We start from the raw sequence: 17,992 nt of genomic DNA on the forward strand, positions 1-17,992 counted from the left end.
GGTTTAGAAAGGTGAAAATGGTCCCATTTGGGGCATATCAAATTAGAAATAGGTGACCCAATATCCCAGATCTCTGAGGAAATGTAAGCACTCTTTAGATATTAACATTTATTCAAGTATGTATGCAGGCATTCAGTCAGATTCCTCTTCAGCATCTACTGGGTGGAGGCATGATACTGGGAACTCAGCTAAATATGACCTGAATTCTGCTTTCAGAGACTTCCCCTCCCATAATGTGAGATGAAGTATGGATACATACAATAATACAAGTTTTTAAAGCATAGGTATGTTGGGGAGTATAGAGATCTCCCAATTGGGAAGATCCAGAAAGATTCCAATTCACTAAACTCTCACCAAAATGAGTGTAGTAATTGTTATCTATTGATGTGTGATAAACTAACCCAAATATAGTCACTTAAAACAACCACCGCCATTTATTGCTTTATAATTCCATGATTAGGGCTATGTTCTGCAGGGGTGGCTCAGCCCTATCCCATGTGGTGTCAGCTGGGGTGGCTCACTGGGTCCAAGATGGCTTTCTTCACACGTCTGTCACCACAGCTGGGAGGGCTGGGGCAACTGGGACTATCCTTCCAGCAGGGTAACTGGCCTTTGTTACATGGTCATTAGGGTTGAAGAGAGGAAGAGTAGAAGCTCTCAGACCTCTTAAGGCCCAGGCCCAGTACTGGCACAGAGTCACTACCACTGTATTCTGTTGATCAGAGCAAGTGACCAGCCCAGCTCGGAGTCAAGATCCACCCTTTGGTGAGAGGACTGGGATGCACATACACGAATGGGAGGAATCTTTGGTGGCCATTCATTCAATTTACTACATTAACTGAAAATAAGTCTATTACTCTAAAAGCTGAAGAATGGGATCTCATTGTCTTAACTAGCATGTTTTGGTCACTGGTAAGGGCTGGCCGTATTTTCCCAGTTGTCTATGTGTGTGAGCTTCATATGTCAGTTTCGGTGGGTACAGTCACTCACCTCTGACATACGTCTTCTACCTTGCCCAGCCCAGGATTAAAGAGGATTTTTGCAAGGTTTACATTGAGAGTAATTCTGCTGAGGCTTAGACGGCCTTCCTTCTTATTTAAAGACAGGATCTCACAGTGTTATCCAGGCTGGAGAGCAGTGGCTGTTCACAAGTGCAATCATTGTGCACTACAGCCTTGAACTCTTTGGCTCAAACAATCCTCCTGCCTCAGTTTCCCAAGCAGCTGGAACTACAGTGCACATCACCACAGCCAGTCCATTCCAGGCTACTTATCTGTCCCTTTCATCTCTCCTTTGCTCTCCTCCACAATCTTTGCTCATTTACCAGTTCCTTCCCCTTGGCAACCACCATTCTTACCAAGGTTCCTTCCCCTCTCTCTTGTTCCAGGCACTAAAACAGGTGCAGATATTAGTGATGGTACTTGTGAGCCTGGACTGGCTTCCCCAGCCTCCTACGTGAACCCCTTCCCAGTGCTCCATCTCGTCGAGGACTTGAGGCTGGCCCTGGAGATGCTGGAGCTTCCTCAGGAGAGAGCAGCCCTCCTGAGCCAGATCCCTGGCCCAACAGCTGCCTACATAAAGGAGTGGTTTGAGGAGAGCTTGGTGAGTAGGCCCCGGGCCTGACTGGGGAACCACTGGGGAACATGGTTACACAGCCCATGGAATGCTACCACTAACTGGGGTTGTTGACTCATCTGTAACCTTCCAGCCTTTTCTGGCTTCCCAGCCAGCTTTGACCAACCCCTGCTGGGTGGTCCGTCTTAAGTTATACACTCTGCCTTCTTGTGGTCCATGGTCACTGTCTCCTGAGGAGAGGAAACCCAGGGCCAGAGAAGGGCAGGCATCAAAGATTTCACATACCTCCCCCAACCCCCAGGATGACATGTGCACTTATGGAGTATACTCCCTGGCTGGGGTCTCTACCCTCGGCTGGATCCCACTACCCCTTGTTTCTTACAACGAACTAAAGCCTGGTTACCACAGTCATTTCTTTACTTCTGCCCCTACTCTTGGCCCTAAAACTACTTCCTGTCCCTAGAGTGCATTGCAGATTTGCTAACTCTTCTCCTGTTTTCTTGAGATCAGGCCCACAGACCTGACCCACTAGTCTCTAGGGGAAGCAGATGGGGAAACTGACACTACAGCTTCCCTGTGGAGACCAACAGGTTAACTTTAAGAGATTAGTAATATGTAGGAATGGCCCACTGGGGAGGTGATCAGAAATTCAACCATTCTAGGGCTGGAGGAAAGGACAGTGGGAAGCCAGGGGAAGTGTGTAATTACCTAAGCTGAGTTTGAGTGTGCAGAATGGGATGCAGTATTCTAAAACTAGAGTCCTGCAGACCTGATTCAAAATTGCAAATAGGCACAGATGTGGGAGGGCAGGAACAGGAGCATTAAATTGGGAAGGAGGGCTTAATGTTGTAGACCAAAGACCAAAGAGATTGGGATAGCCTTGTCCAAAGGCCAAGTCATTTGTGATTAGATGGGCTGTTTCCCAGACGTCCTAGCTTACTGTCCGTTCAGGAGGCCTCTGTCAACACAGTCTCATCCCCAGGCCATCCTCTGAACACTGAACAATTCTTCATTATGTTCATTATATGTGTTATTCAATATTTTCATTGCATAGGCTGTCTGCCTGGTGTGTGTAATATACTTATACCAGTGTGGTAGGCAGAATAATGTCTCCCCAAAGATGTCTATATACTAATCACAGAACCTGTGAATATGTGGCCTTACACAGCAAAGGCCAAGATTGCAGATGAAATTAAGGTTGCAAATCAGCTGACCATAAAGTAGGGAGAGTAGCCTGGATTGTCCAGGTGGGCCCCGTGTAATCACAAGGGTCCTTATAAGAGCCTTCTCCACTGTTCCCTGAACGCTTTCATTAGACAGTAGAGCCTTATTTCATTTGCTCCCTGGCAGCTCTGCTCAGGATCTTGCCGTCACATAACCACGAGATTCACTGAAGTGTCTTCCGGAACAAAAGCGCAATCTGCCTGTAGAACAGAAAATAGCCGGTTTTTATTCCTCCCTGTACTGTTTATGATGCCTGTGGATGTTCTTTAGTCATCTTGTATGGATGTACCTCAATTTATGAGACCATTTCTCTAATTTTTCATATTTAGATTATTTTTAATCTTTCTGTAATATATGGCATTGCTGCAGTGAATATTTTTGTCCAGAAACATTTGTCCTTATCTGTGGATGTGTCCTAAAAGTAGAATTACTGAGTTCACATAGGGTTACCAGGTAAAATATAGGATGCCCAGTTAAATTTGATTTTAGATAAGCAGTGAATAGTTTTTAATAAGTATACCCGTGCAGTTTACTAAATCTGACAGCTCTAATCCAAAGGTATTTATGTCTGTAAGCCTTTTGACACATTTTTCCAAATCACTTTTCAGAAAGATTTTTACCCATATATAAGGAGGCAGGGTTTGAGGTGAGTCTATCATATTTGCATCCTGATCAGTAATCATTTAAGATTAAAAAATAGCTTTACTAATTTCTTAGGAGAGAATATTTTCCTGTCACTTTTGCATTTTACATTTCTTTCTTTAGTAGAAAGGCTAAAATTTTTTATTAGTTTATTAGTATTTATTCTTCTGTGTGGTCTCTAAACTTTTGATTGTATACCTTATATAGGAAAAAAAATTCATCCCCCATATGTACATACTCACATGTGCAATATTTTTCTTATATATTTGAGTTATTAAAAAATACCCCCCAAATAGAAGATTTTTAAAGGGTAGATAAAAAGAAATAGTTCTAATATTTTTTTTTCCCCACACACCCCACTGATCACCTTATGCCCCTTGGGTGGGTGTAATCCCACCCCAGTCTATTCATATTCTATGCTCTTATTTCTATTAGGATTTTAGTGCTTTTCTTATCTATTTGAATGACCTTTTATTAGTCTTTGCTTTATTCGTAGCATCTATTTTCCTCATTTTGTTATTTAATGATTATGGTGCTTTTTGAGGCGTAGATTTTAAAAGATTGTTATTAACTCTGTCAGTCTTTCCTGTTTTGGTTTCTTGTTTTCCTTTTGTCTCTAGAAAGGCTTTTCCCAGCCTCAAATCAAGTAACTTTACACCTGCGTCTTCCTCTAGTGGGTGTATGGTTTGATTTTTATCTTATAGTTAACTCTAATTCACCAATAATATTTTTTTAGTGTGTGGTATAAGAAAATGGATTTAACTTTTAAAATAGTTTTTGGAAATTTATTAAAACTATTTTTGATCCAAAGGCAGTTGACATGGTTGTTGGTTTTTGTAAGATGCATTGCAGAAAACAGCTTGCATTCAGATTTGCAGATCTGTTTGAGGATTATTTACAATGGTTTGGGGAATGTCTGCCTTTGGAGGGAAGATTTCCCTAAAAGTTATTGCGTTCATAAATCTTTTAGAGTAATTATGGCCATCAGCAACCTATGAATAGTGTACTTTTAGGAGGTCAGAAGTTCATATAAACATTCCAAGATGTGAGGGCTGGATGTTAAGGTTTTGATTCTGGATAGAGAAAGCTTATCTGTATTTTAGGTCTTGCAGACCCAAGGACATTTCACAGTCTGTCTATACACACATTCCACACTAGGTCTTAATCTGTATGGAAATAGAATTCAGAGCAGTGAACAAGCTCACTGGGAATTTTAGATTGGTACTTTTAGTTAGAACTTACTACTCAACTTTGGTCAATGGCCCCGCAGCTTTGGTATCCCCTGGTAGCTTGTGAAAAATGTAGAATATGGGCCCCCACCCCACAGCTGCTGAACTATCTCCAGGTGACTCATATGCACATTCAAGTTTAAGAAACGTTGCTTTAAACCATAGAGACTCACTTGAATTATTGTTAAGAAATCACATGTGGATTAGGATTGGAATTGGAACTGGTGAGGCAGTTTGAAAGTTAGGCAGGATGGCCCAGTGCTTTCTCCCTCATGATGTCTGTGCATCCCTTGCAGGTTTGCTCCATTCTCTGCAGGCGCACTGGCGTTGGTGTGTACCTCAGAGTTACTACTCTGTCATAACACTGGCCTGACATGGCCCAGCTCTGCCTCATGACATCTCCTATCCGTTGGGATACTTTCTCCAGGAAAGTGGTGTAAACAGTAAGGAGGTTTATATACCACTAACAAGATGTCCAGAGGATAGACAGTCCCAGGGATAAATCAGTGGCTCTGGGTGACCTCAAGGGCTCTGGCTCTTGTCATCTTTCTGTCCCACCATCCTCAAGGGGTTGGTTTTTCCTCAGGCCTGTCCCCTAACAGTTGCAAGATGGCAACTGGAGCTCTAGGGAATGTCTACATCCAGACACAGCTATATACCTGTGTCTAGAGGTAGGGAACAGTTTTAGCATGTCTTTTTTTTTTTTTAATCAGGTGAGAAAATCTTTCTCTGAAACCCTCCAACAGATTTTCTATTTCATCTCTATGGAAAGGATTTGTTCACATGTGCATACCCTGGCTGCAGTTGAGGCTGGGAAGGCAAGTATTGGCGCTTCCATTCGCCACAGTGGGAGGTGGCCTCTGTCAGAAAGGAAAGGTGATAGGGGCAGGGGCGGGGAAAGAGAATGATCCTCAGGACGGCAGTTCGGCAGTTCGGAGTGACTGTCACAAACATCCATGAGGTCTGAGTTTATTCTTCTCATTGACTGACAATTTTTCTCCACGTTTTCTCCCTGTTGTTGTTGTTTTTAAAAAACTCAAATTCCTAACAGAAAGGTTCTGATTGGCTAGCTCATAATTTTTGAGCTAAGTCCTCCAGGCCCATGAAGAAATGCTAAGCACAAAAGAAATAGGAATTGAAGACTTTTAATTTAAGCACAGTTATGGATTAGCTGTCATTGGATCAGGCGTCCACCCAAGGACCAGTCAGCTGTGGCCAGAGGGGAAGGACTGTGCGGTAGGAAATGGGGACTTGTGAGGTTGCTGTTCATCAGAGACTGCGGATCTCCCAGCGCCGTAGCATCTGTAGTCCACAAGAAAAGTGCGCTGCAGAGCAGGCAGTGGAGGATATAGAGGAGTGATTGGTCGTTAGAATAGGACAAATAGCAGAGTAGTCCTGGGCCCTCCCTCATGTCTTAAATGGAGAGGGAGCTCCTGGTGCTAGAGCATTGCAGAAGGCAGCTGTGTTTCTTTAGAGTGGGGCTACTTCCCCTCTGCTGGGTCCTGGTAGAGCTGAGACACAGCTGGACCAGCACGGTCAGCAGTAGTACGAGGGCTGTTGGCCAGGATTCTCTGCCCAGAGATGGGGATAAGCTGTCCAGACTCGTCCTAAAGACCAAGTGGTGAAGACCTGCTTCGGATTCAGTGGTGCTGGGTTGTGAGTGAGTTTCCAGGGCTCTGGGGCCTGAACCGGTGTCCTGCCCCTTGGCAGTCAGTACAAGGAGGAGAGGTGGGCTCCAGGCTCCAAAGGGGATGCATGAGGCTTTCTGAGCTGGGGATACCCACTGGGGCCTTAATGAGGCAAGGAACAAAGGGTCTGGATTCCCTTTGTCTAGAAGCAGTATCTGCATCTGAATTCCCAGCCTAGCCCATGTACTCTGGGCATGTCTTTATTTTTTTTTTTTTTGGAGACAGAGTCTTGCTCCATTGTCCCAGGTAGAGTACAGTGGCATCATCATAGCTCACTGCAACCTCAAACTCCTGGGCTCAAGTGATCCTCCTGCTTCATCTTCCCAAGTAGCTGGGACTACAGGTGTGCACCACACACCTGGCTAATTTTTCTATTTTTAGTAGACACAGGGTCTTGATCTTGCTCAGGCTGGTCTCAAACTCCTGAACTCAAACAATTCTCCTGCCTTGGGGCCCAGAGTGCTAGGATTACAGGGTGAGCCATGAGCCCAGCTTGAGGCTGTCTTTGGAATAGGGGTACATGGAGTAGGCATGGCCACCCAGCAGGAGCCCAGACTTTCCTCTGCAAGGTCGCAGGTATCCTGGTCAGTGTGCATGGGCAGGTGAAGGCAAACTGAACCAGGGTGGGGCAGTATGGGAGGTAGGATGGAGTTAAAATGCCAGGGCTCTACCCTGGCACTGTCACTCACTTGTATGTGGCTTTGGATGAAACTCTTTTTTGTCGGGCCTCAGTTTCCCAACTGGAAATGACAGCTGAGTTTGACAGCATCTGGCCAAGCATCCAATCCTGCAGTTTGTCCTAAGGGCTATATTGAGTGGCCTCTTTGTAAGCACCAGCCTTTTCCTCTCTTGGTTTCCATAGTGGAGACAGGATACGAACCTCTCTATGTGTGGCTGCCCCTATATCAGAGCTCCACTGAGGCCCACACGTCAAGGGCAGTGAAGAGGCAAACCTGTTGACCATATTGAGCAGCCGGAGGAGTTGTCCTCCTGAATGGGCAGCCTGTGCTGGGCCCAGCCGGGCTGGGGAGCGAGGCCCCATCCAGGGTGTGTGCTCACCTCTGAGAGCCCACCAGTCAGTTCAGGTGCCCTCAGTTACCTTTTTAGCTAGTCTTTCAGGAAACAAAGAGAACCCAGACCCAGACGTGGGGCACAGCCACCCCCGTCCTCAGCTCCAAACTACCTTGTCACAGATGGTGGCTTCCTCAGCTCCCAGCTCCTCAAACAAAGCCGGTGCGTTCCTGCCAGATTCCACTTGCAATCTTTCCTTCTGGCCAAGTGGCAAATCTGTTTACCATATTGAAAAGCCAGAGGAGTTGTGAAAAAGGTGGAGAGAAAAGCTGTTTTATGAATTATAAAATGTGAATTTGAGTTTTTCTTGCCATGTGATTCATTTCTGTAATATATCTCCCTTCTCCACTCAGGGCAGGGAACAAAAGACAGGTCTGGATATATGCATGTTGAACATTTTACTTCTGAAAAGTTACAAATAGGAGTTTTATAAGAAAACCTTTTCCTCTGGATCTGAAAAGAGAGAAGGAAAAATTGTCTTATTAAAAAAAAAAGTAAGGCCAGGCGCAGTGGCTCACGCCTGTAATCCTAGCACTCTGGGAGGTGGGTAGATCGCTCGAGGTCAGGAGTTCGAGACCAGCCTGAGCAAGAGTGAGACCCCGTCTCTACTACAAATAGAAAGAAATTATCTGGCCAACTAAAAATATATATAGAAAAAATTAGCCAGGCATGGTGGCGCATGCCTGTAGTCCCAGCTACTCGGGAGGCTGAGGCAGGAGGATTGCTCAAGCCCAGGAGTCTGAGGTTGCTGTGAGCTAGGCTGACACCAGGGCACTCACTCTGACCTGGCCAACAGAGCGAGACTCTGTCTCAAAAAAAAAAAAAAAAAAAAAAGTAGAGCCTCTGTGAGCCGGTTTACAGCGTGCGTTTCTTACCTTCCCCTGTGATAGGGGTGAACTTGGTCGCTGAGAGGGGAGTAGGTGTCAGGGCTTTCTTTCCTGGGCTCAGCTCCCAAGGGACTCTTGTCCTGGACGCGGGGATAGGGGTGGCACCGGCAGTTCTTTGTTCCTCTGCAGTGCTGGAGGAAGCCACTAGGTGGGAGTCAGGGACAAATTCTGGGAAGTCTATGTCCCAAGGAATAAGGTACATTGTGAGCTTTCTATGAGAAAATAGCTTTTTTTTCTTTTTGAGATTAGAAAGATGACGTAAGCACTTCTCATTAGTGAAGCTGCTAGACAGTGCACCTGGGTCAGCTGGCAAAGAGTTCTCCTCCATTTTCCTTGGAAACCAGTGGACAAAGGGCAGGCAGGGGCGGGCTCCACTCTTTGGGTTTGGGGAGAAGAGACAGGGAGGGCTGTAACCCACTTGGGCGCATAAACTTGACTTTCCATTGTGGATGGTGAGAAAACCTCTCCAAACTCCTTGACTGCAATGGTCCTTGCTGGGGTGCTAGTGGATGGGCCTCTCCGTCCCAGGAGGCATTTTCTGACCCACAGGGTCTGCCAGGCCCTGCCCCCAAGAAGCTTCCTGTCCTTTGGGGGATTTTGAATGCCTTTTTCCTGACACTGCACCCCAGATCGGAGGCTTTCAGACCCTGTAAATTTAGCAGTTTTAGTTTTCCTGTAGTTTGATTGTTTTTCCCCCCTCAAAAGTAATTTTACCCCACTGAATTCTAGTGATCTGGTTCCTTTCAGACCTGACCTAAAGAGACTATTTCAGCCCCTAAGAACCAATGTTTATAAATGACCAAGAATGTGCAAACACTGGCGAAAGAGCAAATAAATCCTTCCCCACTAAATTTCCTGCTTCAGGCCCAGGGAACATGGTGGGCGATGTTGCCAGGTGAGCATAACTTGAGGTCTGAGCATGTAGACACCCACTTACCCTCCACCCGCAAAGACCTGCCAGAGCCACACCACCGAGAGCCTTCTGCCCTTTCAGACCTCACTAGTGGGCAGGCTCCGGGGAATTCATATTCCCAGGCCAACTTGTTCAGTCCCCTGGGCTTCAAGGAACTTCTGAAAGTGGTTTTCTGATCTCTTGCTGCTCCAAATGTGGTCCTGGGACCAGGAATATGAGCAGCACCTGGCAGCTTGTTGGCACTGCTGTGGCCTGCTTTTGGCCCACTGCCTATTTCTTATGCCCCATCAGCTAAGAATGATTTGTTACATGTTTCAGTGATTGAGGGGGAAAAAAAATCACAAGGCTATTTTATGATGTGAAATGATAAAAAATTCAAATTTTGGTGTCCATAAATAAAGTTTTACTGGAACACAGCCACACCTTGCTTTAGGTGTTGGCTGTGGCCCCTTTCACATTACTAATAGAGCCGAGTATGACAGAGACCGCATGGCCCACCAAGCCTAAAATGTTTACCATTTGGACCTTCACAGGAAAAGTCTGCTGACCCTTGTCCTGGCCCACTTTGGTGGTGGGTTCTCCGTGCTTGCTCGCTATGGGGACTTGGGCTGCAGTGGCCGGGAGGGTGCTTTGTGGTCGGGACTTCCTCTCCTGGGCTCTCCCCTCTCCCCCTGCCCTTCTCAGTGGCGGCAGGCCTACTGTGCAACACCTCTGTTGAAGGACACAGCTCGTATCTGACTTTCAAGGTGCTGTCCTGGCAGCTGTCCTGGCAGCTGCCACCCATGGCCCGGAGGCCAAGGCTCAGGGCTAGCAGAGCCCAGGATGTAGGCGGTAGGTCAGCAGAACAGCACATGACCCACGAGACTCCTGCCAGTCCAGTCCTGCCCAGTGATAAGATGCTGCTGACTCCTGGCAGGCAGCAGGAGTCAGGGAACTCTCCCTCCCCCTGAAGCCATTCCCACAGGTACTTGGAATTCCAGCCAGGTAGGTGACAATCCCGGGGTTCTCTTATAGATACCCCAGGTTGGGGGCAGGGAGAAGCTACAGACAGGTCCCCCATCCAAACCTGACCGCCCTGGCCTCTGAGCTGTGTTTCTACACCAGAACGCCCAGGCGCAATCTCCTGCCCCTTGCCCTCTGCTGACCGCCTCACGTTCCAGGCGGAGATGGGCCTGGCTGTGGGTGAGCAAAGTGCTTCTGGGAAGGCCCTTGGGGGGCTGTCAGGGTCACTGTGATGCCCCCTGTTGTGTACCCTTTGTGGTTCCTGAGGCCTCTGTCTTCAGAGGTGGGTCCCCGAGACTCTGCCTCACGGGAGCAGTGCGATGGAAGCAGGAAGCCCAGGCTCCCACCCCCAGTAATAAGGGCAGCCTAAGCCTTTGGGAGCAACTGCTTAGGCCAGACGACACCCAGGCTTCTGACCTTTTGGGAGTCTTGGGCCATTGCGATCATCTGAGAAAACTGTTTTAGAGAAAGAGATTTATGCATACAAATAGCACTCTGTATGTATTTTATGAACATATTTGGGGGCTTATCTGATTCCCTGAAGCCCATCTGTGGACCACTGTGAGGCCGTCCTGGCCAGGGCAGCCTGGGGTGGTGCAGCCATGGGTTTGCTCCCAGGCTGATGGGGACCCGGCACTGGGCCCACCGCTCCTGGGGAACTAGGAGTGAGGAGAGGCACCCACGTAGCTTCCAAACCCCTGGAATCTTACACATCCCCCCTTTCCCTCCTGCCAGCCACATATAGATGCCTTGCTTCTAGGTCTTTTTGGAGTATTAATTTGTGGATTTTTTAGTTGAATTATAAGTAAGATGTATTTTGGTGATTTTTTTTTTTAAAAAAAGGCTGAGGTAAGAATTGCTACTTGAAGATGCCATGAAAATATGTCAAGAATTTAGCTGCAGCTTGTCCAGATTCCTCCCTCCCTCCCTCTTCTCATGTCCCTTTCTCTCCGCCCTCTCCTCACCCCACACATACCCCTCTCTCTTCATCACAAGGGAGTTGAGCTAATACACGTCCTTTCCTCTTTAACCCGGGGAGACAGTCCTTTAAGTCTCTCTTTTATCCAGGTAGAATTTTAGTCCTCTTTTGCTGGTCTTACCATGTGAGCCTCATTTTTTCCTCCGAAGAATGTTTAAGTTCTGCTGTGTACCAAGAATTGTGCTAGACATGTAAGTTGGAGATGTGAGCCAGAAATCAGACGCATCCCCTACAGTCTGGTGCAGAAGGCAGATGTGTGGACAGTCAGCCATGGTTCAGCAGGACAGGGCAACTGGTGAAGCAGAGGGGGTGGGTGCTCAGCAGGGATGGAGGAGAGGTGCCTGGGCCAGGCTTCACGGCAGCTGGGAGTCAGGAAAGGAGGATGAGAAGCAGCCATGGTGGCCACCCCATCCCCTTTATCCTCCTCTTGTGCCAGAGCATAAAGAAGGGCATGAGCTCCTCCAAGGAGAGCAGGGTATTCTCCCATCCTGCAGGCACTGGGTCTCTGCCTGCCTCTCCCTGCCAGCCCCCAAATCAGCTCCTCTGCCTCTTCTTCCCTGAGGCCCAGCTACACCTTTATTACATACCATGTGGTAATTCGTTATTTACCCAGGGCAGGAAGTTGGTTTCATTTGCCTTGGATGCTAGGCAAATGGGTATTGACTAAATGAATTTCTTCATTTGATTTTCCCAGGCTTTTAGACAGAAAAGAAAACAACCTACCTACCCCTGCCACCTTAGAGATGTTCTTCATTGCCACATCCCGTGGCAGTCTGGGTGGGTCCCAGGCTGTGCTCTGGAGCTGGGCCAAAGGTGAGGAGGAAGGGGCTAGAGCTCGGAGCCTGGGCTCTGCTTTTCCTTTCTGGCCTCTATATGGGTGTGTCTCTAGGAATTTACTCCTCCCCTCATGCCAGCTGCTGGCTGGAGCCCTCCTCCCCGCCTCCGTGATCTCTATGGGCTGGGCCAGCCTGCTGGACGGTGTTGCAGGCATTGTTTCTGCCCAGTGTTTCTCCGGCCCTGCTTCTGGTTTTGGTGACTGTGGATGCCGAGGGGCGCACTGACACCCAGTACAGCCTGCTCTGCAGGCTGGGAGTTCCAGGAAATCCCCAAGGGGACCCCCAAGGGCACCAGGAAGGCCCAGCCACTGAAAGATGGGCGTCTGCAAGTCCCTTACCCCAGCAGAGCTCAGGGCCCTTGCATGTAACCACAGCTCCCGCCGCACCCACATCAAAGGTCACTTTCATGATCAGTCATAGCCAAAGGCCGCACATTAAGGGCTGGGTGAGGGAGAAAAGCTGCTTTTAAGACGGGAGTAAGAGGAGGAGCTGGGGGTGGCATCTGGGGAGTGCTGGAGGGGCCACCCTGGAAAGCCAGCATGTGACCCGCCCTGTCAGTAGGAGAACAGACGCAGCTCCCCATCTGGCCAGCTCTCCAAGGCTCCTGCCTACCCAGGGCTGCTCCCTAGGTCTCGTGGAAATGCACACTCAGGGCCTCACCCTTTCTACCTCCTTGGTTTGTAAAGCAGGTAGTCCAGAGCCCAGAGCCGGGGCGGGCAGCCAGGAAGGCAGGCCCGGGACTTGGCGGAGGCAGCACCCTCCCCCAGCCCCCTGTACAGAATGTGGCCCCAGGGAGCCCCGGCTGGGGACTGACCGCAGCCCAGGGCCAGACTCCCCTGAGGCTGCAGCAGTTGGTCTCTCTGGCTGACGGTGCCACTGGCGCCAAGGACAGCAAACACCCTGCACGGAGCCCGGCACACAGCAGGGCCGAGGACTCGGACTGGAGCTGGTTCTGAATCTGTTCTTTTTTGGAAACAACAAGCTTTCCTCAGGGCACAGCCTGTGGCTCCTCTGGAAAAGGGGTAGGCGTGGGCTTCGGGGCGGGGGTCAGGCTGTGTGTGGGAACCAGCAAGCTCCTCCAAGAGCAGCACTTATTTTTAGTCTTCTCCCCAGTCCCAAATAAACTGAGAGCAGCTGGGAGCCCTGGGTAAATGCAGAGTGAAGCCGAGACAGGAAATCGGGGCTCTCGGTAATGAGTTCCAGCCACACCAGAAGGGGGAAGCCAGACAAGGAATTTTCTTCAGGACTGTCTCCCTCTGGCAGGCTCTGGTATTATCCCTGGGAGGATCGTTCCCGTGTGTGCGCGTGTGTGTTGTGTTTGCAACTCCTGTCCAAGTCTCTTTCCACCTACCTTTCTGTTAGGTTTGAGCGCTCGGCAGGGCTCTGCATCCCAGTCCCGGGGTGTGTGTGGCCGTGTGTCTGTGGGGGCGGTGGGGGAGGACCCTGGCACGGCACAGTCTGGTCCGAGTCCTTGTGTATCTGAAACTGTCTAGGGAAAGGCTGAAGGACAAGGACGCGGGCCAGGGAAGTGGGGAAACTTGAACACAGCCTGGCGTTCCCGAGGGGGGAGGGGGCAGAGGCAAGGAAGAGGAGAGAACTTGGTCTCCAGCCAGAAAAAGGGCTTTTTCCACCGAGGAATCTAACTGCTGACATGGGTGCCCAGCATGGATGGGGACATTGATGTTTACAAGCATTTCTCGTGGCTGAAGAGGGTAAGTGGCTGGCTGCTTTGTCTGGGTCTCCATGGAGATGAGTGGAGGGGAAACACTTTGGGGTGTTTGCGGGAGGCGTGTGTTAGGGGGAGGTATTGTCCGGCAAAGCCCTGTTGTGGCCAAGTTCTACATGAGAATCTAATTATAGACACCAGGGGCGAAAACAGTCAGCTGTCTTTGTTTCTCCGCTGACATTCTGGTGAATGAGCCTCTGTACAGAAAGGCAAGAATGGAGTGAGGAAAGTTGGTTATTTTTTAAGTTTGGCACTTAAACAGTCAGAGGCTGCAGACACCGTGAGCAAAAAAAAAAAATGTGTCCATCGGTATGAGGACACAGAGAGGAAGCTGCTGCCTTTTTAAATGCACGGAATTCGGAAGTTGTTTAACTCATTCTCAGCTGTGATGTTAGCTGGTGTGAAGGGTACGTGTGCTGCCAGCCAAGTGAGCTGCTGTGTTTCCGGAGGGTGGCTCTCGGAGCTCTCCTCTGAATGCTCTGAGGCTGAGGGTTTGGGTTGCAAGGTTCATGCCATTTCTGTAGGGGATGAGTGGGAGCAAGGGATGAATGAACGCTGGGGGCTGGAGTGGCATCGTATTCATATACTCATAGAACTCTGTCTGTCTCCTCTTTTGTGGCTGCCTTTAAATTGGCTGAGATAGTTATGCATTTGTTTTCACACAGGGATTTTATGCTGAGTGTTTTTAGAGACAGGAAGGACAAAAGCAGCTGACAGATAAGAGATTTGACACTGTAACTGAAGAAGTACAGGAGGGCCAGGAAGTGTCCAGCTCGGAAGGAGCATGCAGGTCCCAGGACCCCAGCTCCCAAACACTGGCTGGCAGGCCTTTGTGTGTGCCCTCTGCAGCGTGCATTCAGCAACTATTTGCTGAGTTTTGGGTGCAGGGTGTACAGTAAGCAAAGTAGAACCAGCCTCTCGTGGACCTTCCACCTAATGCTGGAGATGGAGGTTAAACAGTGCCCGGAAATAAACCTCAGATTGCAAACTGCTAAGTGCAATGAGGAGGAACAACAGAAGGCACAGGACGGCTATTATGATTGAGGAGGGGAGGGGTCAGGGAGCCCTCTGCGAGGAATTACACTTCACTGAAACCCGAAAGTGCAGTAGGAGTGAGTCAGGTGAAAAACAGGGTGAAGAACATTCCAGGCGAAGGAGATGGTATGTGCAAAGGTTCGAAAGCAAGAGGGAGTCTAGGCAAGTGGGAAGACAGAGAAAGGCGGTGTGGCCAAGCCCTGTGGTGGTGGGCAGGGCAGGCAGGTGCCGGATCACGCAGGACAGCGAAGGCCGTGGAGAAGGGTTTGGTGATGTGGTCTGTATGGTGGGGGACTTGCAGCAGAGGAGCAGCACGGGATATACTAGGAGTCCAATTTGTATTTTAAGAAAATAACTCTGCCTGTGATGTGGTCTATGTGTTGGAAAAAGTGAGGCAGCTGAACACAATTATAGGGCAGGAGGGCTTGGTGGGATCAGCCAGTACAAGCCCCTCATTTAGCAAAGCCCAAGAGAGGCAAAGAGCCTCCTGGTTATTAGTGTCATGGCTATTTGTGGTGCAGCCTGGTCATGAACCCTGTTCTCTATCTCCCAGTCCAGTCCTCTTTCTTCATCTCCTCTGCCAAATATGTAGAAAATTATTGGTTTAGAACCAAGCAGAAATCCTGTCTGTGCTCAGCCCCTGGGGCATCACAGCCACCAGAGAGCCTGCTGAGATGACCAGACATTTTGGCATGGGTTAGAATCATCTTAAGTAAAAAGCCTCAGTGGGGAGATGCTGCAGGGAAACAGGTAAGAAGTGCAGTTCCCATCACTTAGTCTTTATTTCTCCATATCCAAAATGAAGTTCTTAACTTAAGAGGTCCTTCCAGCCAACAGGTGCTTGGAATTACGGGAGCCATGTCCCAGCCCCTGGGGCCGATGTTGTAACTCTGCACCTTGTGCAAGAGAAGCTCTGCGTGTGGAGGAACTAATTCTGCACACGATGCAATGTAAGGAGGCCCTTTCTGTCCTGAGACCCAGGAGTGTGAGCTCTGGCCATGGGGGATAGTTAGAAGTTTGATTAGGGAAGCTCTAAGCGAGGAAACTTCAGAATCCCCCAGGATGACTCGTAGCTAAACAGATATTTTTCTTCTACCTTTTAAAGAACATTAAAAACAAAACAAAACATGAAGTGCTGAACATGTTATAGGTAATGTGATCAGAGTGTTTTCCCTATTCTTTACCCTAAACAGTACTACCAGGTTGTTTTAATCTCCTTGAAAAAAATCCCTTTCATCCTATGACCCTGATCATGAGTCCTAGTCTTTTATATCTACCTGATGAGCTCCTGAGCATACTCCCTCCCTTTTCAGAGCTTTTCCCCTAGATGTGCTCCTTCTCATTCCCACCCACTTCGTCTGACTCCAACAAGCCTCTCCCCGCCCCACCCCCACCCTGAGAATCCTTTGCTGACCCCAGCCCAGGTCTGCCCGGCACTCTCATCTGCATGGTTCACTCACCCCTTCTCACGTGCTAAGCTGAGGTAGCTTTGGAGAGCAGGTTTCTCTGAACCTGTGTTTTTGAAGGTGGAAACGCTGTCTCCTTCATTCTCCCATACAAGGGATAGGGGGTGGTGGATTCTAGAAGAGGTAACCGGAGGCCCCATTGGCTGTTGGCTTCAGCCAGCTTGGCTGTGATTGTTGAGTAAAGACTGACCAGGAAGCCAATGCTCTGGTTCCTTCTAACAAATGAAGCAGAGACAAGGCAATCTCCTACCACAAGTATCTAGAGGGACCTCAGCCAGGGCTGGGGAACCTGTGGCCTTCTAATTTCAAGACTGTTCTTTTTTAAACACCAAAGGAGGCAAGAAAAGCTTCATCTTTCTCTGCTGCACCCCTTTTAATAAAAGTATTTGTTCTGTAAATTATGGATTCAGTCAAAAGGCTGAATTTGAGGACCTAGAAGGTCACGTATTGGTTCCTGGCTCACAAACAGCTCACACCTGTCCTGCATTGAGATCAGTGGCTCCAACCCACACAACCATGAAAGCCCTCTAAAAATAGCTCCAAGCGGGGTCTGTGGGACCTACCCACTGCCCTCTGAGCAGGAATTCATTTTCCAGGGAACAGTAGTCCCAGCACTGTCAGCATCTTCACACCACTCCCTGGCTTCCAGCACTCTCAGTGTTTAAGCCAAATTCCAACCTAAAGTCACAAAGAAAATGGAATCACCATGGATCCCCCATGCAATTGGCTTGTGTTCTGCAGTAGAATGTGGAATGAACTCAAGCTGCTAATGTGAGGCTATATTCTATGTCATCTGGTGCTCAAACGGGTGATCTAGTAGTCTGGCCACTTGGGCCAGAAGAGCAGCAAATACAGACACACAGGCATCCTAGCTCCAGATGCTGAATTGCCTTGCTTTCATGTTGGGCTGCACTGAAAGTTGGAGAAGTAGGGCAGCAGCTTCTGTGAAAGCTGCTTCTACAGGTTAAGAGCATGAATCCTGGATCTAGACTCCTTGGGTTCATATCTCATCTCTGTGTAACCTTGGGTAATTTATTTAACCTTCCTGGGATTCAGTTGACTGTAAAATATGGATAAATAATATATGTAAAGTGCTTAGAAAGCACTTCATAAGTGTTGGTTATAGGGATGATGACATCGATCACAACTGACAACTTCTGGTTACTCCAGAGCCACGCAGCCAACCTTGAGTCCCGAGCAGAGAGGTTTTTCAAGCCCACTGGAAGGGCAAGAGTGTGGTTGTTCAAGGACACCAGCTGTCCACAATTTCCTATGGGTCCCTCTAGCCAATGCACCCAAGGTGCCTGCCCATGATGTTCCCCAGTATAACTGAGGAGCTAGAATTATGCCGTCTCCACCCCTAGCACCTGTGACTCCTGTCTGCCAGTTCCTTGAAGAGAGGCCCTTGGGCCTCTTTTACACAGTGGGATTTAATAAAGTGGCATTGTACCAGGGTCATTTGCCAAATAGCTTGCGGGTACTCCAAAGCAGCACAGCCATTGGCAGTTTCATGGGCTTGGGGATCCTTCAGCTCACCCCTGCATTCCTTTCTCTTCCATTCTTTCATACTTTTCCATTTGTCTCCAACATTATACTCCCCTCTCAACTGACATCACTATCTACTTCATTGATATAAAGAAAAACAAACAAACCTGGATGTATCTCTCATCTTCTCTCCCCTTCACCACAAAGTGTAACTGTTTACAGATGTCGTTTTTC

At 48.6% G+C, this 17,992-nt stretch overlaps 1 protein-coding gene across 7 annotated transcripts in view; it reads left to right on the forward strand.

Annotated features, from left to right (window-relative positions):
* The window catches only part of PPFIBP2 (PPFIA binding protein 2), a 134,717-nt gene that overhangs the window by 46,519 nt on the left and 70,206 nt on the right, over positions 1-17,992 (forward strand). For 3 of the 7 annotated variants that reach the window (XM_045557425.1, XM_045557414.1, XM_045557415.1), the window contains exon 3: positions 1,388-1,602. In XM_045557425.1, coding sequence (XP_045413381.1) covers positions 1,388-1,602 — 215 coding nt within the window. Of the gene's footprint in view, positions 1-1,387; positions 1,603-10,148; positions 10,214-11,904; positions 12,024-12,793; positions 13,069-13,147; positions 13,759-17,992 lie in introns of those variants that run through there. The other 4 variants (XM_045557421.1, XM_045557416.1, XM_045557420.1 and 1 more) reach the window with 4 other exon arrangements.

The sequence above is a fragment of the Lemur catta genome, chromosome 7 (genome assembly GCF_020740605.2).
Source record: "Lemur catta isolate mLemCat1 chromosome 7, mLemCat1.pri, whole genome shotgun sequence".
Classification (NCBI taxonomy): Eukaryota; Metazoa; Chordata; class Mammalia; order Primates; family Lemuridae; genus Lemur; species Lemur catta.